At 45.5% G+C, this 26,457-nt stretch overlaps 1 protein-coding gene across 1 annotated transcript in view; it reads left to right on the top strand.

Moving 5' to 3' along the window:
- Positions 1-26,164, top strand: part of CACHD1 (cache domain containing 1) — a 208,235-nt gene extending 182,071 nt beyond the window's left edge. Inside the window, exons 17-27 of the mRNA XM_046019830.1 lie at positions 4,467-4,589; positions 5,874-5,973; positions 6,066-6,182; positions 8,638-8,798; positions 9,120-9,206; positions 10,135-10,251; positions 11,391-11,542; positions 12,830-12,991; positions 14,296-14,373; positions 14,992-15,093; positions 24,357-26,164. Of these exons, the coding sequence (XP_045875786.1) occupies positions 4,467-4,589; positions 5,874-5,973; positions 6,066-6,182; positions 8,638-8,798; positions 9,120-9,206; positions 10,135-10,251; positions 11,391-11,542; positions 12,830-12,991; positions 14,296-14,373; positions 14,992-15,093; positions 24,357-24,595 (1,438 nt within the window). The 3' untranslated portion in view covers positions 24,596-26,164. The remainder of the gene's footprint in view (positions 1-4,466; positions 4,590-5,873; positions 5,974-6,065; positions 6,183-8,637; positions 8,799-9,119; positions 9,207-10,134; positions 10,252-11,390; positions 11,543-12,829; positions 12,992-14,295; positions 14,374-14,991; positions 15,094-24,356) is intronic.
- The last annotated feature ends 293 nt before the right edge of the window (positions 26,165-26,457 follow it).

The following is a 26,457-nucleotide window of genomic DNA, read 5'->3' as shown; positions in this document are numbered from 1 at the left end:
GACCATCTGTCAGGCGTGCATCTCCTATGGTCTGCGTGGTGAGACTTGCCATCTCTCCCATGTAGTCTCATCGGTTGGGAAAAAGTAAACAAAGGTGGTTTCTTTGAGGAGAAGGTAGCCACCTTGGTCTTCGATGACAATGACAGTGGGCCAGCCCTGGGCTTCCGATCTTGGGGGTGCGGGGGGCAGGAAGAGAATGGTTGCCTGTGTGTCTTAACTTGGTATTGGCTCTGTCACGCTTGCCACCTGGCACTCGTTAGCAAGTGCTATTATCTTTTCCTTCCATATGGTACTTCTCATGGGGTGGGTTGGGGGGGGGTGCATGGGGAGGGCGTGGCCACAGGGAGGTGTGTAGATTTTATCGCGCTTTACATTTGTGTACATGTTGTTGTTAAAATTTGAATAGGCGGGAGAAGCTTCATTTAGCTGATTTATAAATATTTCTGGTGTCAGCCCAAAAGAAGCATGATGGCGATGTGGGATTTCAAGTTAGAAAAACCCTCCTTTCCTTTCCCTTCCCTTCCCTTCCTTTCTCTTCTGTGGCTGCTTTCTTCAGTGTGCTTCACCTGTACAGCTGTTTGACTTGAACAAGAGTGAAGATCGGCCGCTGCAGTCCCGGATTCTGTCCACCAGTTGCTGAGAGTATGTTCCGGGAATAAGGATCTGCTCTTGTCTTGATCAGTATGCAGTCCCATGGCCTCGTCATTTGAACATTGGCCTCAGAGCTGAGCATGATTTTATTATTGAGAGTTGTGGTTTTTTTTTTTGCTCAGCAGAGTTTAGAATGCAAGGCAGCCTCCCCTTCTGGTTGTCAACCAAAGCAACTGTGGCTTTAATGGATGCGTTGCTAGATGGCCAGTGCGGAGGTGCTTTTGTCAAGCACCTCCCAGTGATTTTGGTCTCATGCACCAACCTGAGAACCTGACCTCCTCCTAAGATGTGTTCCTACTCTGAAAAAGTATATTTGCCATTTGCTGCTTCTGTGACTGTGAACGAATTCTGTTTTGCCGTGGTTCCCTCACCTTTGAAGGAAGGATATTAGGGCCTGTCTCAATGATTAGGGATTACGTTACATAATACACGTGAAGCTCTTAGAGGGATGCCTGGTACATGGGAAGGGTTTGATAAATGTTAAATACCTGTATTAGGACTATGAGTTCTCAAAGCCTCATTTGTGAAACGAGGCGACGATGCCTGTGTTGCGCTGATACAATGAGAATTACAGATGATGCCTGTGCAGTGTTTAGCACTGTGCATGACAGTGTCAAGAGCCAAATAAGTGACCGTGACTTTTAATATCATGCTATTTCTGCTTTAAACCTCTGGCATTTTAGTAGGTCAGAAAAGAGAACTTAAGATAGTGTTCAGCAGGTCACGAAGCCCTCTCATTCCGCTTTGGTTTTCAGCAGTGATCGCTGATACCTTGGGGAGGGGCTTTTCTAACGAAGCATTCACTTATCCTAGTAACTGCCTTGGGATTCCTCCATGAGCATTATTAACAGCCTGAGAATCTAGGTGTGCACTGTTTGGAGAATGTTAATGCTCACAGAGACGATGAAGTATAATCAGTGATTAAGGGACTGGTCAGAGGAGTCTTGGGCAGCGAAAATCTCACAGAAGTGCTGCAAACAGCGAGGTCCTTTGTACCTCGAAATGTAGGCTTGGTTTGATTTTTCTGTGGTATTCTTTATGAGTTGCTATGGTAACTGTACATTTTCAAAATGCAGGTAAAAATATGAATGCTAGGCTTACATGGGGAATACGCATGCTTTTCCTTCAGCGTGTGGAGCACACTGGAGCAGATGGTAGTTGCACAGGGGAAGTTTAGAAACAAAATTAACTTGTCCCAGAAAAACCTGAGTTGCATTTTTCCCCGAGTCCACTCTCGTATTGTAGGAAGAGCCGGAACTGGTGTCTCGATCACAAGTAAAACGTGGTCAGTCTTGTTTAAGTCTTTTAGCCATTCTAAGCCTGAATTTCCCCTTATAAAATAGGAACTATAATTCCTTCCTGACGTTGTCACAGAAGTAGGTCATGTAAAATGGCTTGGAAACTCTTGAATGTCCTTCATCTTTAAGGAGGCAATAGACCATACTGGTTAGGAGCATAAGCTCTGAAGTTGAAGACCCTGAGCTTACGTTCTTGCTTCCACTAGTTAGTCACTGTGTGATTTTGGCCAAATACTTAATGTTTCCAAGCTTCAGTGTTCTGGAAATGATAATGCCTCATAAAGTTTTTGTGAGAAGCAGTTGAGATGATGTATTCAAATGCCCACCAGAGCACCTATAAATTGTGAACACTCGGTAAATATTATCATAATGGCGCCCGCTGTTTAGACGCCTCACTCTTTCCTGGACAAGTAAGAGAGGTTTAGACTTCTTTGGACTGATACTTCAGTAAAACATTATTTGCTACAAAACACAAATCCCATGTAGGGTAACCAAGTCTTTGATTTCTTCTGTGGTAGAATTTAAGTGGCTTCAGTAACAACAGAAGGCTTTTTTTTTTCTTTGTTTTCTTTTTTTTAATGTTCAGTTAGCCAGCATATAGTAGTGATGTAGTGGTCATCAATTCGTTAGTTGCATATAACACCCAGTACTCATCACATTCCATGCCCTCCTTAATGCCCATCACCCAGTTATCCCATCCCCCAATGCCCTTTCCTCCAGCAACCCTCAGTTTGTTTCCCCAAGTCCAGAGTCTCTCATGGTTTGTCTCCCTCTCTGCTTTCTTTCCATTCAGTTTTCCCTCCCTTCTCCTGTGGTCCTTCACGCTATTCCTTCTGTTCCACATATGCGTGAAACCATATGATAATTGTCTTTCCCTGCTTGGAATATTACTCAGCCATCAGAAGGGATGAATACCTACCACTTGCAAGGACGTGGATGGAACTAGAGGGGATTATGCTAAGTGAACTAAATCAAGCAGAACAATAGAAAGCTCTTATTGAGGAAATAACCTTTTAGAGATAATCCCACAACATGGTCCTCATTCATCTCCTGTAATAAAATTTTGACAGCAAAGCTCTGGCAGAAATTTCACTGTGGGTCAAGGTCCCTTCTAGTGGTTTTCAGGGGTTTTTTGTTGGGGGTTAGGGGGCGGGGAGTGAAGGTTGGGGATGATGTAAGTTAGTATCAATGTTGACAGTAACTAGAAGGGGACAATTGTCTACATAACGAAGCTAATTTCACTCCCAAGTTTTGGTTTTCCAAAAGATTATTTTCTTTTAGGAAGTTCCTTCTGAGCATCCCAATTACTATTTTTTTAAGATTTTTGTCTATAGTAGCCCCATTTTTCTGTTGGTACTTTATGAGAAATCAGGCAGGTGGATGATAGTAATGATGGACCCCTGTAATGTCCCATGTTGGGTAAATCCTGCACATTGCTAGCCACAAAGGTCCAGGAGCTCACTGGCCAAATAACCCAACCCTTTCCAAGTGCCCGTGATCGTAGATTAGAAGAAGCTAAGGTTCCAGGTGAGAAGCCCATGCTTCTGATGCATCTAGCCTTTCTCTGGAAGAACAGTAAGGTGACTCTCTGTCTGGGTCTGAGGTTTAAGCCCTGGCTGGTTTTCTTTAGAGTAACTTCTTTTTACTGGGTATTTTGGATAGGTTAGGTAGCTTGCTAAAGCCCTGTAAACACACTGGTTCATTTAAGATCGATGACAGCCTTGTGAGGTAGATACTACTCTCCCCATTTTCACATCAGAAAACTGGGTGTTGGGAGGGTTACATAGCCTCCCAGGAGCCACACACACGGAAACCAAGAGGAGCCAGGATTTGACCCCAGATCTGCTTGATTCTGCAGCTAAAAGGTTAGCAAGCACCATGTGGTACTACCCAACTTTGTCCTTTTTGGTGCTTCTCTTTCTGAAGGTAGCATTTTAGATTGGAGAAGAAACTGGCCTGTGAACCAGGTGAGTTTCGTTCTAGAATCTGAGCTGTGTTTTGAGTAGAGCCAACCTTAGTGTCCTAGAAAGAAGGTGAGACCTAGTTCTTCACTGAGTTTTGTATGAGGTTACACTAGTCAGTTAACCTATATGAGATCCCAGTGTCCTTATCAGTAAAATGAGGGCGATCATGAAAGGGATCACTCAGGCTCCCTGTTGTCTGGAGGTTCCTTGTTGGGAGGAACCAGAGTAGTCCTGTATCCAGTCTCCTGCTGATGCCTCTTCCTGCCACTCCCATAGTCTTGTCGAAGAATAGTCCAGCCACTGAACATGTAGAGTCAGGGTTAGTCCACAGCTGCCCATGTTTTGGGCTGGTCTTACTAGAAAATTCTACCTTTAACCTTAAGTTTTTCTCTCAGCAAATCTCCCTGTTGTGCTAAGTCAGTCATTTAGTTGATCATTTCTATAGGGGTGAAAAGTGTGGAGGAACGGTAGACATGTATTTCTAATGCTATACATAACTTTTACCTTTAACTAAGACGTGCTTCTTGTTCTCACTGATCTTTTTCACGTGAAGTACTCAGCTATCTTCCGGGCATACTGTGGCCGTGATGGGCATTGACTTCACACTTAGATACTTCTACAAGGTTCTTATGGACTTACTACCAGTTTGTAACCAAGATGGTGGCAACAAAATACGGTAAGCCCTTCAGGGACACCATTTTCCTGTCTAGTTGCAAAATACAAAGAAAATGATGTCCAGTATCTCTTGTTGAATGGCAACCACATTGTCATGGTCAAGACCAGAAATTCAGTCCATGGCCTGGGTGTTCAATTACGAAGGTTTTTGTTCTTTCATTTTCCTAAGATGCCTGGCGTTTATGATTGAGACAAACACACTTGTCTCATAATGCGAATAACTGTGGCACAGAATTCTCTGAAAGTTCTTGTTTCTCTCTGAGTCAGTAATTAGAGGTTTCCCAGATCTTGGGTGCTAGAAAGCCCAGAGGGTACTTTTTTGATGTTAACTTAGTTATTAAGCCAGAGTCTTCATGGGAATTTCAGGCACTGGGACTGTTCCCTTTTACATTTCCCCAGAAAGAGACTCATGGAACTAAAAAAGTCTTCACCTCCTGATTTCAAAAGAACGTTTCTGATCAAAGCCAGGGTATTTCCTGGATTTAATGCAGGCACTTTTTAAAACAGCTTTCTTCGCTCTCGTGGCCGCTGCTTCGTATCACTGCTAAATTTCATTGGCCCTTCATAGGGAAATGCAGGGTCCATAGCACAGTGTTTCGACCCTTGCTGAGTAAAATAGAGCAGCATATAGTCTTGGTTAGAGCAGTTCTGGCTTTGCTTATTTCGTGTTTCCATCAAATATATCTTTGTATGTCCCTGCAGGTTGTATTTTACATATATTTATCATCAAAAGAAGAAATTGTATGGCTTACTTAAATTTTTTGCCTATAAATGCCCAAGGGCACGTCCTTCAGAGTCTCCCTCCTCTGAAGGAAGAATAAACTAGCCACTTACATATCCTTGCAAAAGATTTTTGAGTCTACCTGCCTGGGACTAAGAGGACACATTCTGTAAGAGCTAAGTGGGAAGCCTCAGAGTCAAGTGTAACTTTGTTACCGTCAACTGTATGCCGGGTTATCTGTCAGCTCAAGAATAATGTGTCCGTTGGGGCACCTGGGTGGTTCAGTCCCTGAAGTGTCTGACTCTTGATCTCAGCTCAGGTCTTGATCTCAGGGTTATAAGTTCAAGCCCCACTCTGGGCTCCACACCCTGCATGGAGCCCATTAAAAAAAGTTAATAATGATAATGTATCTGTCTGCCTGCCTCCAGCCGACCTTCAGTGAATTTGTTTCAGTAACTTTTTACTGAGAGAAATGCAATTTGTTTCGGGACTAGCAAGACACATGCTCTCTGAGAGGGTCGAAAGTGTGTGTTCCTGAGGGATGTCCCTTGTTGTCGGCCACAGGTGCTTCATAATGGAGGACCGGGGTTATCTGGTGGCGCATCCAACCCTCATTGATCCCAAAGGACACGCCCCTGTGGAACAACAGCATATTACCCACAAGGTACTTGTTGCAAAGCCTAGAGCTCCATGCTCCCACGGCCTGTGGCTCATTAATTACATGGCTTGTGTCTTCTGTCTGCTCGACCTTGCTAGGAGCCCTTGGTAGCAAACGATATCCTGAACCACCCCAACTTTGTAAAGAAGAACCTGTGCAACAGCTTCAGTGACAGAACAGTCCAGAGGTTTTATAAATTCAACACGAGCCTTGTGGTAAGTTGATCCCTTGTGTTCTCACATCCCATCCCACTGCGGAATGGGAAACGGAGTCCTGGTTAGTATCTGAATAGGACTTCTGGCTGTTGCATTGCCTGAGAATTACCGAACATTAGGACTGGACCTCGGTCCAGCTCTCCAGGTTGACCAGTAGGGGGTATAAAGCACAGAGTGGAGAAGTGAATGTTTTAAGGTCTCGCACTTGGTGTTTTGTTTTGGTTTTGTTTGTTTAAAGACTCACCCAGCCGAAACGCTTTGAAATGTCTGCTGCACTCTGTTCCCACACTGTTATGTAAATATGTGTGGCTCCATGTGTTCCCTCTTCCTGTCTTCTCGAGATCCTGCAGCCTCCCTAAATTCCTAAGGCCAAATTAGGTCATTTCTTGGTCATCCACCCAGTTAGATGGGAACTCTCATGTAGATCATCTAAAAATAACTTCATTTTTGTAGTTTAGAGCACTCTAAGTATTTGATTTGAGATCACTGCGGACTTATCTAGGTATGGTTAAAGATCTTAAGAATATTCTTACTACTTCGCAGATAATCTTAACTGGGAAAGAACTAAAATGGATAAGACAGAACCAACATTCAAAAAGTTATTCACAAGAAGGAAGCTCCTTATTTAGAATATTTATATCATTAAATGTGTAATTAAAAAAATTAAAGATGCATTGGGTTGTTTGAAAATCCTTCTCTCAAAAAAGCAGTTTCAAAAACAATTTGAGAACAGGAGAGTTTAAAAAATGAACAGGTCGGGGCGCCTGGGTGGCTCAGTGGGTTGAAGCCTCTGCCTTCAGCTCGGGTCATGATCTCGGGGTTCTGGGATCAAGTCCCGCATCGGGCTCTCTGCTCGGCTGGGGGCCTGCTTCTTCCTCTCTCTCTGCCTACCTCTCTGCCTACTTGTGGTCTCTGTGACAAATGAATAAATAAAATCTTTAAAAAAAAAAAATGAACAGGTCAATGGGATGGTGCTTTCAGAGTAAAGGAACTCATGATGACTGTGTTTAGACTTCATCCCATTCTAAGGAACACGCTCCTTAAAGGAGATGTTGACACCCTTGAGTGTGATGAGAAGGGAGCTGCCAGGTAAGTAGTGGTTCTAAGAAAGTCTGATTTCCTCTGTGTATCTTCTACCATTGGTGCAGGGACTTCCTGAGCCTTCAGTAGACAAAGCCAGGCTACTCTGGGAGAAATTGTTCAGAAAGGCGAAATTTTAGTGGAAGATGAATTAGAGTAATTTCTTAACAGCTCAAGTTATTCCAAAATGGAACTGGAGCCTTTCTGGCTAGTGGAGCTAACAGGATGATAGGCCTGTATGATTGCTGATATAGTAGGGGCGGGCGTCTTCCAGGCAGGGGAAAATTCATCTAGACCTCTAAGAATCCATTCAGTGCCACAATTCTCCAAGTTCAGCTTAGCCTCACCGTGCACATAGAAGGGATAACTGGCATGGAAACGAGCATGGGATCACATAGTTGGCCTGCTACATTGGATACACATGCAGAAAAGGAGGGCCATACTCAGCCTCACAGTGCTGCTCTAGAATCTTTGGTTTTCTGTATGGTAGACTGATTTGGCATGTCAGGGAGCTGGCTATCACATTTTTCTTGTCATAGAATGAAGAAATGGATGCTTGTGTTAGTTATTTAACTATTCTGTTTAAGTATTATTTAATATCCTGGAGGCAGGAAACTGGACTGTTAACGAATCTGGTTTTTAAATTTTATTGTTCTAGAAGAACTGAGGTTTGTTATCCAAGGTGGAGCAGAGAATGCACGTTTTCTGATGGATTAGGTTTGCCCTTGAATGTTAAACTATTCCTTACCCAAAAGTTGTCTTTCATTGTTTCTTGCACTTATTTTCATGTTATGATACATTGTAATATGTTTTTAAAAATAGATTACAACAAGGAGACGAATAAATGAAACAAGATGGTTTTGGGAGGGAGACAAACCAAAAGTGACTCTTAATCTCACAAAACAAACTGAGGGTTGCTGGGGGGAGGGGGGGTTGGGAGAGGGGGAGGGGGGTTATGGACATTGGGGAGGGTATGTGCTATCGTGAGTGCTGTGAAGTGTATAAACCTGGCGATTCACAGACCTGTACCCCTGGGGATAAAAATACATTATATGTTTATAAAAAAAATAAGAAATAAATAAAAATTTTTAAAAAAATAGATCACAACACAGCTATAAAAATTGTATCCGTAGACACGTAGATAAAAGAATATATACACAACTGTTAAATGGGAATTGGGAATGATCTCTGGTATTAAGGAAAAATTGTATTTTTCCAACTTTTAGCTGTAACTCTCTATTACTTTTGTAGTCAGAAACAAAGTTTTATTTATTGTAAGCTATTTTCAGCAGGTGGTTGAAGGGTTGTTTTCACCACAGCAGGGCTGAATCTTTGCGTTGTTGTCTGTCACTTCTGACACCTCCATTGTCTCCAGGGAGATTTGACAAACCTCGTGCATGGCAGCCACTGTTCGAAGTACAGACTGGCGAGGATCCCAGGAACCAATGCGTTTGTTGGCATCGTCAATGAAACGTGCGACTCCCTCGCCTTCTGTGCTTGTAGCATGGTGGATCGGCTCTGTCTCAACTGTCACCGGTAAAAATGCAGTGGGGCTCTCTTTACTCGGCTGTTGACTATCTGAAGCAATGCCAGGTGTCTCATAGCAGCGTCTGCCAAATAAACAGTGCAGAGGTGTGTCCCAGAGAAGAAGAAGGTCTTGGTTATGGAGGTGTTTCCCACTGTGCGATTTGCCAAAGAGTCGTGGATTGAGGCCAATTATATGTTTAAACCTTTGGTCCTAAGTTCCCTTTAGCTGTCCCTTTTGACTGGCTCACAGTGTCTTCTGTTTTCCTTCTTCTGTACAGTATAAAGTTTGTCATTGACCCTTTGCATAATGATTTTCCTTTTGCCTTTCAGAATGGAGCAAAATGAATGTGAATGTCCCTGTGAGTGCCCTCTAGAGGTCAATGAGTGCACCGGCAACCTCACCAATGCAGAGAACCGGTAAAATACGCATATTGCATAAATACGTGTTTTATATCTATCTATATATATCATATACACACGTGTATAACACATGCACATGGGAGCCTCCTTTATAGATGTGTTCTGCGTTGTGGTATAAGAAGATGATTCATTCTAATGACTTAACTGTTCACTGAGTCAGAGTTCAAGTCTTAAAACGAAGTCCTCTTTCAGGTTTACATTTAAACACTGTGAAAATGTTTAAAATTATATGCGGTCCATAAAAAAAAACTGTCAGACTGTTACCAGCATTCACGTGCGTCAGATACGTTATGTACATTGAGTCACTTTGTTTTCAAATTAACCTTGTGATAGATCTGTAGGTACCTTTCATACACACACACGCACGCGCTTATGTCTAACTTAGCATTCTTCATCTTAGTGACAGATCTTATGGCCACAGTTAAATAAATTGGGATAAATCCCTTCTCTAGAGCTTAAATGAAGGAATCCTGTGTGCACTGATATACAGTTGTATGTTTAAGTGTAGAAAAAATGTCTAAAGGGACCCTCATTAAACTGTTAATAGCGATGACCTCAGAAAAGAAAGATGTAGAGTGGCAAGTCAGGGAGATAACTTTTACTTCTGATCATACACATTCCTATTTTGTGGGATTTTTACGACTTTATATGTATATATATTATTTGTATATATGTGTATATTTGTGTATATATGTGTGTGTATATAAAAATTATATATTACATATGTATATAAAAATTATTTCTGTTGTATATAAAGATGAACAAATGGATGCTCAGAGTGGTTAAGTGATTGGCCCACGGTTCCATCCAGTTAAGTGGCCAGGATTCAAGCCCAGATCTGTCTGACGCTATCCGGGGCCAGAGGCATGATGAGTTTGGAATGTGAGCACTATTGGTCCTAACCTACAGACTTGCCCCTGCCTAGAAATCCAAGCTGCGAGGTCCACCAGGAGCCAGTGACGTACACAGCTCTTGACCCTGGCCTGCAGGATGCCCTTCACCAGTGTGTCAACAGCAGGTGCAGCCAGAGGATGGAAAGTGGGTAAGCCTTGCCTGGTGCTTGCTTCTACATCAGCACAGTCGCTGCAGGAGTAGAACCGAGGAGGGAGGGGTGACCGGCAGCCTCACTGAGCTTTTCTTAAAGGTGTACTAGTTTTTCTGACCCAAGAGTGATTCCTGTAAGCCTTGTATCCAGCAGATTTAATGTTGTCCAGTGTCCACTTGTTGTAGCTGTGTAGCATTTGTACTGTATGTCAGTCACACCACCCGTGGATGGGAACGTCATTCTTGAAATGAAAGGAATGAGAGGGGACATGGCCCGAAGGAGCAGGGGCCAAGGGGCAGGTATGTGACACATTATAGCTCATTGAGTCTGCTGTCTTACAAAGCAGATAGGCTTCATGGTAGCTTCGAGAACCAGAAACGATGTGTCCCCTCCTCCCTGTCCCTCCCCTCTAGGATGTTTGGGACTAGCCATCCTGGGGATAGCTCCCAGGGTGGGAGCTGGCTGATTTGTTTCTTGCCACTGCAAGTTGCCATTTGATGAAACAGTCTGTGGGTCGAAGGGGCAGCCAGTTCTACTTTCAGTGGATGTTTTAGCAGAGGAACGGTTGGGCATCAGAGATGAATTTGGGATGTTAGGCAGTAACTCAAAATCAGTTAAATTGGAGAAACACTGCATACATTCTCTTAGAAAATCATAATTCACTTCACATATGAATAGTGCTAAGAAATTGGCAGTAAGAAAGCTGTTTAACTTAACCAGTATTTCCCCAGTTTATATGACCATTTTTCCTTCCGTCCTTTTTTTTTTTTTTTTCTTTTCCTTTTGAATGACCCTACGCTTGGGGTCAGGCCAAAGTCTAACAAACCTTGGGGCCATTTGGTCTTTTAAGAGGATTTGGGACAATGCTGCACAGATCTGTGATGTGTGGATTCTGTGGAATGATCCACAGGGAGAGCCGTTTTACTTCTCTCATTTCCTAGCTGTTGAGAGACATAAAACAGCTATCCCCTGGCAGACTGTTGCTATTCTCCTTTTATGCGGACAGGAAACTAAAGCTTGAGGACTTGCAGCATAGTAAGTAAGGGAGCTCTTGAGAGCGGTCTGATGGCCACGTTCATATGCTGTCCCCTGCCCGGCTCTGCTTCCTGGGACACTCAGTGTCATCTCTCTGGCAGGGACTGCTTTGGTGTACTGGACTGTGAGTGGTGCATGGTGGACAGCGATGGAAAGACCCACCTGGACAAATCCTACTGTGCGCCCCAGAAAGAGTGCTTTGGGGGAATCGTGGGAGCCAAGAGTCCTTATGTGGATGACATGGGAGCGATAGGTATGTTGGGAACCTGGAATATTTTGATTCTTGAATACATATTTTTTTTTTTTTTTGCCTCTACACTAGAACAAAACTCTTAAAAATGATCCTCTACCCGATTTTCCTGTTTTCTTTGCCAGTAGTTTTTAGTTACAAAACCAAGGCAGATAATTACCTTCAAAGTTGGCTAGATATTCTGTGCAGAGTAAGCAGCCATATTTCCTGCCAAATTTTACAAGCCTGGAATTCATTCCCATAAAGCTTGTTCTGAGAAATGTCAGGCCTGATTTCTGTGTGGCTGAGCTGTGGAGTTCGAATGTGAGTCCCAGCTGTCAGAAGGACAGGGCCAGCGGCGGGTGGAATGACCACGGCACGTCACTCTCCTGCTGCAGCCTTCCCTCGCGACATTTGCAAAGCAGAAGTCTGTGGCTCCAAATCAGCCCTTAAGGTATTGGGGCCAACAGAAACCGGAGCTATCTAATGTGGTCTGGGTGGATTAGGATGGGGGGACGGGGGCCCTATGGGAAGGAAGATGTCTGGGACCAGACCCCAAGACCTCAAAAATACCACCTGCTTACCTCCGCAAAGATTTTCTCAGTGTTTTTCTGGAGCTAAAGCTTACTTGGCAGGTGAGCTACTTAAACCTGTATTCGCGTTTTTAACATCTCCCCAATTAACCTGTCTGCAGGAGAAGAGCTCTTCCTAGGTGAGGAAGGGTCCTCAACTCACACAGTACCTGTGCACCAGATGAGGACACAGTCGAAGTGACCTTGTTCTAAGACATCCCTTTATGTACCCACATGCAGTCTGGTGTTGGGGGGTGCAAATAGTGTTTTAAAGGGAAACCATGAGCTTTGAAATGTGATCCTTTTTTGGGGTCGTGTGTCATATCCATTGCTATCAAGGACACCCGGTACCATAAATCGATGCTAAGAGGCTCACGTTGGCCTCCGCTCTGTACTGCATGACATGTCTTCCAAGAGTTGCCCATCCCACAGGGAGCTAGGCTTTTGACCTTGGGCAGCCCACGTTTAAGTGATTCTCACGCCTCACTGGTTTCAGTAGTCCTTGCCAGGGGCGCCCTTGCTGGGCCAAGCAACCAACATTTAAGTTGAGAACCAGAGATTAAAGGAAGCCCCTGCTCCCAAGTTCTGGTGGGTTCTCCTTGATGCTTCCCAAACTTAGAGCAACTGCCCTTGTCTCCACAAACCCCGCCCCCCTCTGTTCCTTCCCATCTGATCCCTGTCCTCACTGTCTGCCACACATGGGAGTCGTTACGAGGGACTTCTGTTTATTTGAACAAAGGTGATGAGGTGGTGACACTGAACATGATCAAAAGTGCCCCCGTGGGTCCCGTGGCCGGAGGCATCATGGGCTGCATCATGGTCCTGGTCCTGGCTGTGTATGCCTACCGCCATCAGATTCATCGCCGGAGTCACCAGCACATGTCTCCCCTGGCCGCCCAAGGTGAGCACCAAGTGAATCCAGAGCTTCTCCAGGAGGCAGCAGCCTCCCTCGTGTCCTTCCAACGCTGGAAGGACGGCCGCTGATCGCGGAAGCCGCTGAGCGCTTAGGAGAACGGCACCGCGTTTTCCGCGTCCGTGGAAAAGAGTCGCCCCTCCCCAAAGCCTCCTTTCCTCCTTTAGCCCGTGGCTCATTCTTCAGTGTCTAGACCCTTTGAGCTTCATTTGGATTCCCCAGAAAATCCCTAGCTGCACTCTCCTCTGCCGCAGCATTAGCCTACCCCAGCCGGCCTCTGGAATTAGCCAGTCCTGGGAGCTGGGATGCTGCGTGAGAAGTTTGGTTCTTCCCTTGGCTCTGATCTGTGGTCTCTGCTGTTCAGACAGGTGGAGCAAAGATACCCCAGGCCATGACTGGCAGGGCCGTGAATCTGTTCTTTTGCCTCTATTATTACATCCCGTGAACGAGCATATTCAAAGCCATCATCGCATCTCTCAGATGGCATAAGTAATGGAAGTCAGATACAGAATGAATCATCTCCAGTCATGGTTTCCATACCAGTAGTTAAATGTGGTGTCTGTGCTCGTTTGCGAGGACAAAACCACTGAATGGCCATCCCCAGCCTCCTTAACAGCCCCCAGAGACGGGTTAAGCTGACCTCTTTGGAGATAAGGCTCACTCACCATTCTTCCTGGACTTGGTCAGGAGCCGCTTGGCTCAGCCTTGCAGCAGTCAGGGCGGGTTACTGTTGGAATATTTCACTGTGGCCGTGGTGCTGATGAGGGGAGGGAGGGATGATCTTGGGATAATTTTGCCTGATTGAGGAACAGGGCTGATCACACAGCTCCTTCCCTTTGGTAAGATTCGGGTGCCAGGATTTCCCCTTGGTCAGGATGTGACTGTCATCCAGTGTTACGTTACACCTGGCCTCCGATGGGGTTTTGTAGCCCCACGTTATCAGCACGCTCAGCCATGGCTTCAGACCCCTCCCCTCCCTTTGGTTTCAGGTACATTAGTAGAGACTGAAAGATCCATTAGCCTCTATCAACTTACTCTCTCCTTTCTTCAGAAGTTGACCTCAGGCGTCTCTCTTGATTATTCGGTTCTGGTCCTCCCTCTTCTGATTCCTGCTCCCCTCTCCTTTAAAAAAAAAAAAAAAGGCTGGGACATCAGTGCATTGTCTTCCAAGTCTGGACTCATCCTTGATGGGACGCTGTCACCAGCCATCAGACGAGCACTCCGCAGGGTATTAAAGTGGGTGATTTTGTTTGATTAAATAGTCATGTTTCTCTCTTTTTAATGATGGGTAGAAATGTCAGTGCGTATGTCCAACCTGGAGAATGACAGAGATGAAAGGGACGATGACAGCCACGAGGACAGAGGCATCAGTGAGTATTCAAGCTGCCTTGTGGCAGAATGTACCAGCAGGAGGCTAACCCAGAATAAACGTTCTTTCTTACATCCTTTTGGCTTGTATTAGAATTTAAGAATCTCTGACATGACCAAGGTTTTTCCTCTCCCATTTTCATTAGGAACAAGTGTCCGTGCTTGCTTTGTTTTAGAAAAATCTTAAAAGATCTCGTGTTGTTCCTTTTTGCATGAAGTGCTTTGGCCTAAAACCCCTCACCCTACATTTTCTTTTTCCTCCTCGTTCCTTTTCCAGCCTAGTTGTATTTCAGAAAGGCAGTCACCAGGCATACATTGTTTTAATACCTCAGGGAGTTAACTGTGTATATCTCAGGGGCGGGTGGAGTATTTCTTTATCAAAACAGAGTTCCGTTAGAGATACATACCTTGGTCTTGGACTCTATAGAACGTATCTTCTTAACACATGTCAGAGATGGGACATCTCCCTGCTGCTAATCCTCACAATTAAAAAAAATTACTTATCCTCTCTCTCCAAAGAGTAGGTCCCCCAGCGTGTGAATGAGCCTGCTCAGAGCAAATGTGCTTGATGCGTTGAAGATCCCGGCATACACATGACTAACTGTCCTTGCTTCCCGCAGTCAGCAATACTCGGTTCATAGCTGCAGTCATCGAACGACACGCACACAGCCCAGAACGGAGGCGTCGCTACTGGGGTCGATCAGGAACAGAAAGCGATCATGGTAAGGTCTGGTTCCTTCTGAGGAACCTGGTGGGCTCCTGTGGGCCAGTGCTCACACCCACGCTTCTCCCTCCTGTTCTGTGCTCCAGTGAATTACTCTGACATAGTTTTCCGAAGGACACATTCCAACATGGCACATTTATTGGAGCCCAAGGGTAGTTTCGATTATGTCTTTACACTCCTGGGCATAAGTGAGAGGACCTCTGGGCACACAGATTGCTTTCTAGGTGTCCTCCATGCATGAGGATTCACGTTGTCTAAATGGAGTCTGCTTACCACTCCATTTGATCCTTGGTGATTGGCAGTCCTCGTAGGTCCTACTACACGGTATTGCTAGTTGGCGAACAACAGCATCCTCACAGGCGCTCTCAGCCACATACACTTGGGACATGACAGGAATCCGTGCTTCCTTCTGGCATTCCCCGTCCTGACTTCCAGCGTTGCCTGGAAGGTTCGGGGAAGGCTTCACCAAGGAGACCACAATTTGCACTGGGCTTAAGGGGTGATGAAAGAACAACTGGGGGCCAAGGATAGTAGAGGCAAAGGGACTGGTGTCTAGAGTTAGTCGTGGCGGTTGTACAAGGCGGCTCTGAGATGCTCAGAAAGGGTGGGGGCTATATTGTGAGGAGACACCAAGGCTGAGTGGGCTGTGAATTATTCAGGTCCACGTGCTGTACCAAAGACTTGGCCACCACCTATAGCTTCTTACCTTACCAGAGTCCGTGTGGCTTGGCGTCACAGAGAACAACAGACATGTTGTTGGAGTGGCAAGAGTGGGGTGGGGGGGGAGGCCTCTCCTGTAATTGGAAGATCTTTTTATTTTTCATAGGGCTGTTTAATTTTCCATAAATCTTCACTTTCTTCCCAGAATCAGGTCTTTTTTAAATGCATCGATAATGCATTTGTACCTTTTTTTGACTCTTCTTTTTCCACATCTACCCTGGGGGAGGAAAAAGAAAAAAGGATGTCTTTAAACCGTGTGCTCCCACCCCTGTGCTAAAAAATGCAGGGGTGGGTATTCATCAAGGCGCCCAGTGCTGCCTTTTACATGAGAGCCAGGGATTCAAAGTCCCGTTGGAAAACAGGAGAAGCCAAAACTCTGATTTGTAAATTGGAGCCTCCTAATTTGGGCTCTGAATGACATTGTTCCCACCAACTAAGTAGAAACTTCAGGTTTCTATGGAGAGTCAAAGCACAACTTAAATTTTTCAGTTTCTTTGACTTTCTGCTTTTTTTCCCCCCCTAAAAACCTTTGAACCTGCATAAATTCATCCTGCCAGGCAGTTCTGTGCCTCTTCTCCTTTGAATAATAAAACAGGTTTGAGGCTACTAAAGTTCAACAGAAATAATTTCTTATTCAGCAGAAATACTGAATCCTTTCTCTCTGTCTCTCTCCCCGGATAGAAATTGCTTCAATACAAAGCTGGAACTCTGAATGACGTTCATGATGTTCCATTAGCTCTCCCATTGTCTTAGGAAAATGCCATGTGAAGCAGCAGCTTAGATAAAAGGAAGAGTGTACTGTCAGTATCTGAAAGCTAAGGGATCTAGCTAAGGGCTTGCTTGCTTTCATTTTTCACAATAATCGGGTCCCTGTTATCCCCAAGGAATGAAAAATAGTTTCTCATGCAGACAGAACGCAACACCCAAAGAAATGGAAGGCATTGACACACCATGTAATTCCAAAGGCACCACAAAATCAGTAGCATTTAACTGCATGGTGTCCTATCCCTGAGCCTGTGTGGCAGGTCACTAAGCGTGGTGGCATCAAGTGCTCGTGTCCCTGTGATGCCAAGAATAAACCAACCATAGGTCCATGTTACAACAAGGAAATCTAATTGAATTGTTTGGTCAGCACACTCCTTTCTTGGCTCTGTGTTCTTCTGCTTGGTGCATAGACTGGGCACCTGCTCTTTGCTCGGCCCGGTGGAGGGACTTGGTGAAGGGGCGGCCTCGTTTCTGTGAACCAGAGGGTATGGAGGAACTTATAAGATAGGGTCAAGGACAGGGGCGCCTGGGTGGCTGAGTGGGTTAAAGCCTCTGCCTTTCGCTCAGGTCATGATCCCAGGGTCCTGGGATCGAGCCCCGCATCGGGCTCTCTGTTTGGCAGGGAGCCTGCTTCCTCCTCGCTCTCTCTCTGCCTGCCTCTCTCCCTACTTGTGATCTCTGTCAAATAAATAAATAAAAATCTTAAAAAAAAAAAAAAAAAGATAGGGTCAAGAACAGCTCCCTGGGAGCCCTCCTCTCCCCGTCTTTGCAGGTTATGAGATCTTATGAGGCTATTTTGGACTCTAGTATCCTAATGGTAAAAATGGGAGGAGGGGCGCCTGGGTGGCTCAGTGGGTTAAGCCTCTGCCTTCGGCTCAGGTCATGATCTCAGGGTCCTGGGATGGAGGCTCACATCTGGCTCTCTGCTCCACGGGGAGCCTGCTTCCCCCTCTCTCTCTGCCTGCCTCTCTGCCTACTTGTGATCTCTTCTGTCAAATAAATAAATAAGTAAATCTTTTAAAAAATGGGAGGAGAAATCTCTCCCTGGTGAAGTTGTAAGCATTGAACGCGATAACATACAGCTGGCATGTTGAGCTCGGGTTGCCCTCCCTACCTCCATACCCACTCTGCCCTCAGGGAACTTACAGTCTAGCAAGAAACTGTAAATGAATGCATGTATTCATAAGACAGATAAAAGGCTGAATATGACCGCTTCCTTAAAAGCCCAGAACAAAGCAGAGGATAGGGAGATAGTTCACTTTTATCAGCACGTAAACCATGGACGCCCCCTGGAGGGCAGGTGGTATTGGGGCTGGCCCTTGGACTGGTAAACTCTAGCCCCATGGTTCTTTGCAACCCAGTGAGAGAGCTTCCACATGAGTCCTTGGCTCTGAGACACAAAAGGGAAACTCAAAAGAATAAAAGACATAAATATGTAAATACTGAACAGTCTAGCCTTTCGTGGTATGGTTTAGAATTGTGATCTTCCTAGAATTAAAACTAAACATAACCCAGTCAAACTTGGGGACTCCAAGCTGTATTTTTATTTAGAAATACAGTTGACCCCTGAACACGGTGGGCATAAGGGGCACCGACCCTGCCCCTTCCGCCCGCCGCCGCTGGCACAGTTGAAAATCCATGTCTGACCTCTCACTTCCCAAATGCTTAACGACTAATAGTCTACTGTTGACTGGAAGCCTTACCAAGAGCATAAACAATGGATTAATACACATTTTGTATGTTACATGTGTTACTGTATTTTTACAACAAAATAAGTTAGAGACAAGAAAATGTTAAGAAAATCATAGAGAACACTGCATTGACACTACTGCCCTGTATTTATGGGGAACTGGCCTCCTTGGGGTCCCATGTAATTCAGACTCCTGTTGTTCAAGGGTCTGTGGTATTTCATGTGTCCAAGAGAATTTGATGCTTCAAAGGAATCTTCAATTTTTCTGTCTTAAAAAAACTACTCAAAGTAGGAATCGTTTTTGAAGTTGACGAAAATTTTTTGTCAATATTCTAAGACCACTTAGAATGATGATTTTTCAGCAGTTGACTGTTTCTTGTTACGCTCACAGGTAGTGATTAAAAAGTTTACTCCCTACTGATGCTTTCAGTTCTATATATGCTCTACTATTCTCTCTCCTGAAAATACCTTGCTCTGATTATCAGCTGGCTTACTTAAGTTAAAAACCACCGATGTATTTTTCTTCCTTGTGAATTCATGGGTTGGTTACTATTTCATTAGAAACTTTATGCAAATGTGTATTAAGCCACGTTTTTTCTTTGTAAAAGGGAAGTTTCCTCTTAGTGAAGCAAATTCCACAAAGCTTCAGAGGCAAATGCTGAGCCTTGAAAACCTGGTCAAAACCTGCACAGTGCAGCATGAGACCGTGTTCTAGAGGTGCACAGTCTCCTGCAGTTATTCTCTGTGACCACAAGGGGGAGAGTGAGTCGTAGGCACCCTCCATGCCTCCCCCAACCAGGGACCTAACATCACTAACCATCAAGAGAGGTTTCTCAGGAACCATCAGCTAAGTATGTAAGCAGAATACCAAAGAGCCACAGCCTAATCTTGAGTCTTCTGTTCTCTCTCTTTTTTTTTAAGATTTTATTTATTTATTAGAGAGAGAGCACAAGTAGGCAGAGCAGCAGGCAGAGGGGAGGGAAAAGCAGGCTCTCTTCTGAGCAGGAAGCCCGATGCGGGGCTCCATCCCAGGACTCTGGGATCATGACCTGAGCCAAAGGCAGCCACTTAACCGACTGAGCCACCCAGGCGCCCCTTGACTCTTCTGTTATTAATGAACACCCGACCTCCTTTTCAAAGCCTACTTTTTGCTTGAGGTCATTTTTGCAAAGACTTCACTGTGTACATGTTTAGATAGTAAAGAAATCTTTCCTTTGAAAGTGTTTGCTGATATCCTTTGTGTTTTCAATAGAGCTTCCCCCTCCATGAGTCAGACTGAGTCTGTCTTATTCATCACTGTTCCCAGCACTCAACAGAATTGCTTGGTGCTAAGTAAACACTCCATTTGTTAAGTGAGAGCATGTGTTTGGCTTTTTCCTCCTCCTCCACAGCTTGCCATCCCTCCCTCCAGATTGGCATTAATTATTGAGATAAGAGGAAGCCTGAGTAAGTTGCAGAGGGGTTGAGCAATGTCCCCAGAGCAAGTGGTTCACTTTGAAAGTGCCTCCACTGGGGGGTTCCCCTCATTAAGCCAGAGCAGGAGAAATAGGGGTGCCCCTGAGTTGCTTTGGGAAATGCTCAACCGTCAAAACCACCTGAGCTGATGACCAGCCGGATTTAGGACATCCCTAGACTCTTAGGTTGGAAGCCCCGGGAAGGGCCCAGGGAATCCTGGAGTATCTTCATTGTTAGGTGAGCCTGCTGAATGTCACACTAGGGGAAACCACAGATAACTCAGAAAACTAATGCCATTGCTTTGGGAGAACAGTCATATGATTTTTTTTTTTAAGATTTTTTTTATTTATTTGAGAGAGAGAAAGAGATCACAAGTAGGCATAGGGGCAGGCAGAGAGAGAGGGGAAGCAGGCTCTCCACTGAGCAGAGAGTCCAGTGCGGGGCTCAATCCCAGGACCCTGAGATCATGACCTGAGCTGAAGGCAGCGGCTTAACCCACTGAGATACAGGTGCCCCAGTCATGTGATTTTGAATAATGAAGTGCCTGCTTTGTGTGAGGCATTGTGTTAAGTATTAGGAGTACCGAAATAAGGCTTTTTGCTCATGAACAAGGCAGCCCCGAAGTTTATTATGTAGTAAAAATCTCAGGGAGAGATGTGTGCAAAATGCCATTTAAACTCACAGAAGGGGCATCTGACCGCACGTGGGCTGAAGGCTGGGGTTTGGGTTGCTTCCCAGAGAAGACCTTTAAAAACTGAAGCATGAAGCACAATAGCCAGACGATGGTGGGGGGAGCCCAGCAGAAAGGCTGTCACGAATGTGCAAATGAGCTAACAGTTACCATGGGTGCTTGTAAATGAGTGGAGATGGGAAGCCATCAGGATATACTCGGAGGCAAGATAAAAACAGCCTAGCACTAACGGCTGGCCGACAGTAATCAGTCAAGACCCCGAGATTCTGCTGGAAGTGTACATTCTTCTCACGTCCCCTGCGTGTGAAGCACCGAGCGCTTTGTAGCTGGGGTTTCAGAGCCCGCCATCCCGTTCCTGGGCAAGCACTGCCCAAGCTGAGAAGCTCACTGGGGCTCCCAGTCCCTTACTTTTGAGGCAAGGCATCATTGTTTCCCCAGCCCCTAAACCTGGAAACCTCAGACTTGTCCAAAGATGTCTTCTCTCCTAGCAGCTTCACCAGGCAAGTCCATTTGGCCACCGGATTCAGACCACTCAGCTCTCCAGTGGTCCCTCGAAGCCAGCTGCTTTAACACCGCTCCCGTCCCTTCTCCAGTTCCTCATCCTCTCCTGGGCCAGCACTCCAGCCTCCTGTCCTCTGAGCCACTGATCCCCCCCCCTTCCTTCTGTCCAGCCTCCTCGTTGCCACAAGGGATCTTCTTCAACCACCTTATGTCTTTGCCACCCCCCTTCACCCTCTTGCCTGTTACCCTAAATCCTAACTCCTTGCCCAACCAGCCTTCCTGATCTGGTCTGAGCCCACGTGTCCAGCCGTGTCTCCTGTGTCTTTCTCTCCCATCCGAGCTTTTTATCATCCCCCAAGCCCACCAGAGACTTTGAGGCTACTGTGTCTTTGTATTTGCTTATCTCCTGGCCTGCGGTACCTTTCCACCCCTCTCTTTACCTAATGAACACCTTCTCTCCCATGAGAGCTACCTTAAGTGTCCTCCTCAGGTATCATAAACCAAGTTAACCAGCTGTGGTGTTCCTTTTGGTATGCCTCTGTTTTAACACCTGTGTTTCCCCTTCTTTTTTTTTTTTTTTTTAAGATTTTATTTATTTATTTGACAGACAGAAATCACAAGTAGGCAGAGAGGCAGGCAGAGAGAGAGAGAGAGGAGGAAGCAGGCTCCCCGCGGAGCAGAGAGCCCGACGCGGGGCTCGATCCCAGGACCCTGGGATCATGACCTGAGCTGAAGGCAGAGGCTTTAACCCACTGAGCCACCCAAGCGCCCCTGTGTTTCCCCTTCTTGACTGTGGACTTCTTGGGACCTCACCTTTACCCCTTTTTCTGGTGAGTGCCCCCCCCCAACCTGGCACCAAGAAGACTCTCCAAGACCCATACGTCATTGAATTCCCCATCTTCTGCCATGACTTCTCATGGCCAACACTCCTGCGTTTCTGGCTAGACATCTCCACAAACTTGTAAATCAAGATATCTGAAACAGGGACGCCTGGGTGGCTCAATGGGTTAAGCCTCTGCCTTTGGCTCAGGTCATTATCCCAGGGTCCTGGGATCGAGCCCCGAATCGGGCTCTCTGCTTAGCAGGGAGCCTGCTTCTGCGCTCTCTCTCTCTGCCTGCCTCTCTGCCCATTTGTGATCTCTGTCTGTCAAATAAATAAATCTTTAAAAAAAAAAAAATCTGAAACAAAATTCATTTTCATTCCTGAGACTGGGGATCTCCAAGTCTTACCATCCTGACTCCAAGTCACAGTCCCTGTTAACCACCCCCTTCAGCACCCACAACAACCCTCTCACTTTTAATAGCTTACCAGCTTCTCTTGTTTCTGCTCCTGAGATACTTTCCAATCTGTCCAATCCCGTACCCTTAGTTTTAATTCTTAGTCTCTCATCTGGCTGTTGAAATAACCTAACCGTTCCCCCCTCTCCTTTTTATTCATAAGAAAAAGCTGCCATCAGAACTCTCTTTGAAACACAGAAACTGTCGTGCTGTTTTTTTTCAGTCTGCTCAGAACGTTCTGCGGTTTCTCCATTTTTTCTCCTTTGACATGGCCTTTATAATCCAACTATTAACTCCCTTTTTTCACCTCCCTCCTGCCACATTCTCCAGCTACCTCCCAGCACTCACCCTAGCCACGTGGTACAAAAATGGCCTTGGGGTTCCACACCCCTGTGGTTGTGCTCTTCTGTCCTCTTGCTCCTATCCACCTACCAAACTCCTACACATCCTTTAAAGCCCAACTAAGATAGGAGTTTCTCTGCGAAGCTCTCATTCTTCCAGCTGCAGTTATTCCGTGTCCTAGATTTCAGTTCTACCTCAGCCATAGCACTTAAACCATTATCCACAGTAGAATAAACCTAGCTTCAAGAATATGTGTCTCCTGTTCAGTTGTGAAATCCTCAAGGAAAAGAGTCATCTCGTATTCATGGTTCATCGCCTCCCCCTCTGGCCCATAATGGTCTTCTGCCAATGAATAATTGAGCAGACCCAGCATTGTGTTGGCTTTATTTCCCAAGTACTAGCTTTTAAGCTCCCTGCACACGGACCAGGTTTTCACCTTGCTGTCTCCTACAATGCCTAACACAGTATCTTGTACCTAGTAGGTGCACAATAAACAATGCTCATTAAGTTGGACTGGCTTAAATAAGTCTGTCATTTGATAAAGGTTTCATTGAGGCCAGAGAATTGCCTTTCTCATTTTTGCACCGAGCATACATTCGCAGCCACAGACGTGACTAGCGCTACCCATGGGCGAGTGCTGATGGATGCTAACCGTAGATGCAGCGGAATTATTAATGAGCTGTCACTTCTCAACATTTTTAAAGGGGATTTCTGCAATATTTAAAAACATGCCAGGGTTCTTGGAATGGAATCCTTTGATCAGCAAGGGCATTTTCTTTTGAAACATGTATTACTTAGAATACCGAAAGAAATTAATCTTTAAATACAGTGAGCCAGCTTACACAGAGAATAGTTGATTCCTTTGCTGGTTGCTAGGGGTGTGCATGGAGTTAGTATTCCATGGGGTGGAACTTTGGGCAAGTTCGTTAACCTCTCTGATCGTCACTTCCGTCACCCGTAAAATGGATGTTAAACCGCATGCCTGATTGGGGTGTGGGAGCCCCAGGACGCTGGTGCTTGCCACGGCTCAGGTGTACAGGTGACGGTGGCCATTGTTTTTGTTCTCACTGTGTTGTGACGTCACTTTCAGGCCTGTCGAAGCCCCCCGCTCCCCACCCACCCCCCACCCCCAACTCAATCCAAGTCCCGTTACGACATTTTTTTTAACTGCCTTTCTTTTTTTCCCTTAAAATAAAATTAACAGTCCTAATCTTTATCTCTGGGAAAGGTGTAGGAGGATAGCTCCCAAATGTCAATGGTAGTTGTCTATGGATCAGAGGGGATGTGCGGTGATGTTAGTTTTTGTTTTGTTGTTGATCTGGGGATTTGGGAAAAGGCTGCTTGTAGATTTTTCTTATCTGTGCTCTCTCAGGTGTCTAAAACGGTTATGGTCTTATTGTGTAATTGTGGAAAAAGAATAGCTAACAAAAGATGTCTTTAGAAATAAGTCACCTGGGGCGCCTGGGTGGCTCAGTGGGTTAAAGCCTCTGCCTTTGGCTCAGGTCATGATCCCAGGGTTCTGTGATCGAGCCCCGCATGGGGCTCTCTGCTCAGCAGGGAGCCTGCTTCCTCCTCTCTCTCTCTCTCTCTCTCTCTCTCTCTCTCTGCCTATTTGTAATTTCTGTCTGTCAAATAAATAAATAAAAATCTTTAAAATAATAAAAAAAAAGAAATAAGTCACTTGACCATCCGCTGGCAGCCCGCAGACCTTGGCCACCAGGTAGCACAAAGACAGGAACATCTCTCAGTGTCGTAGGCGTCCAGAGTCCTGTCCCCTGCGTCTGGAAGTTCTCAGCTGCCTGTTCTGTTCCCTTTCCAGGTTACAGTACCATGAGCCCGCAGGAAGACAGTGAGAATCCCCCGTGCAACAATGACCCCTTGTCAGCCGGGGTCGATGTGGGAAACCATGATGAGGACTTGGATCTGGACACCCCGCCTCAGACAGCTGCCCTCCTAAGTCACAAGTTTCCCCACCCCCGCCCCCACCACCCCACGCTACACCACAGCCACCACTTACAGGCGGCCGTGACAGTACACACTGTCGACGCGGAATGCTAACGTTCCCCTCACCGCCACGGGAGGACAGGATCTGGGAGGGACAGAATATTCTGGAGGGGGAAAAGAGCCAGCATCAGAGACTCCATCACAAGAGACCCCTGTGTGTGTGTGTGTGTGTGTGTGTGTGCGCGCGTGCGCGCGTGTGCGTGCACACTTCATCCAGAGTGATTGAACTCCTTTCCTGCCCGTTCACGTGTTTCAAGAGGAGAGACCACAACAGACTCACACTCATGAAAATGCAAGTCTGGCTCCGAAACGGAGGGGAAAGAAGCCTGATTAATGAGCCTGCCATCGTACTAAGGGAATGGAACAGAAGGCAGACCTCCAAACAGAGACGAAACCCATAAATGAAACATGGGGAACCTTCGTTAAGCTGAGCCAGAGGAATGTTCCAAGGAGCCAGAAACATTGGGCTCTCCTTAACTGGAAGAGAGAGAAGCATGCCCGGCCGGAGACTGAGAGCGTGGCATACCCAGGGAGGAGCGTGTGCTTTGAAGATGTCGCTTGGTTTCGCGGCGGTACCTAGTGGTACCGGGATACCACAGTCGCTCTCGGAAACTCCCAGTGAGCTCTAATGATGCATCTCAAAATTTCTAAGTAAAGGATTATTTTTCTACTATTTATTGAACTTTCAAACATTCTCGAACTTCGGGGGAAAGAAAAGGAGACACAGGAGAAATGTTCAGCAGTCATCCCTAGCTGTTTTGTGTGTGATGAAGTGCTTCTTTGACGAAGGAGTTCTGTTAGGCAACGGATACCATCCCACTGCCCCAGGCTGCAAATGGGAAAATGAAGAAATCTTTCTCTCCAACCTGTTTACGTACATTTTCTTTGGAACGTCGTTTTATGGAAACACATCTTTATTTGCGATGCAGTATTCTTTCTCTGTGTTTGACAGAGTTGGAGAGGACAGAGGAATCCAAAATGTTTTTAAAGAAATTCTAATGTTTCTCTTTAACTCCTTTCTGCTCCCCATACAGCGCTTTTCTTAGATTTCAACAAAACCTAATGTTACAACCCCAGCCTTTCCGCTAAGGGAGGGATGGATTTCTTCTCCTTGGGTTAGAGACTATCAATTTTTAATTGTCCCATTTTGATTGTGAGAATAGTGAGTACGTAAGGGAAGATGTTTTTAAGATTCACGATTGGTTCTTAATTAAAGAGTTCTTCCGATATCCTTGTTCAAAGCTGCTGCCAGTTATCCAAGAAGTTACCCACTAAACCGCTTTGTCATGTATACAGAGATTCATAAAATCTGGCTAATATGACATGGGGCATTGTAATTTTAAGTAGTGTTCTGATTACAGTGATGTATTTTAGATTCACATTTTGTGATTCAGCTATGTTATAAAGACATTCTTGCACCGTGTGTGTGGTAAATCTCCGTTTATATGTAGTTGGAAAAAAAATTCACTGAATAATGTTTTAATGATAGGGTATTAACGATATAATGTAAAAAAACAATTGGTTCTTCAGCAGTACGGAAAGTAAACTATATGCGTGCTATCAGGAAACCCCTTCATACTGTGTATAAATTTGCAGTCTAGTGAAATAAACTGTATGAATGGACGGTTTTAGTGTTTATAGTGATTTGTTAATGTCCCCCTTCTTGTGCCTCAAGGTAAATTATGTTCACTTTGTAACCTAGCAGATCGGTCACCAGACTGAAAGTGGGCCTCCCCTCGATGCTGCCGTCAACTTCAGGGATTTCTTGACATCTTGAATATGCAAAAAAAAGAAAAAAGAAAAAAGAATGGGATAAAATGAAAAGCAAATGTTACAATGTGTGGAACGTAGTGCCCCTCCCCCCCCCGCCCCCCGCCCCCCTCCCCCCGCGCTGGATATCTGCATTCATGTCAATA

This window comes from Meles meles, chromosome 1 (genome assembly GCF_922984935.1).
Source record: "Meles meles chromosome 1, mMelMel3.1 paternal haplotype, whole genome shotgun sequence".
In the NCBI taxonomy this organism is placed as follows: Eukaryota; Metazoa; Chordata; class Mammalia; order Carnivora; family Mustelidae; genus Meles; species Meles meles.
The sequence above is the reverse complement of the archived record's forward strand: the minus strand, read 5'-3'. Positions and strand labels throughout refer to the sequence as shown.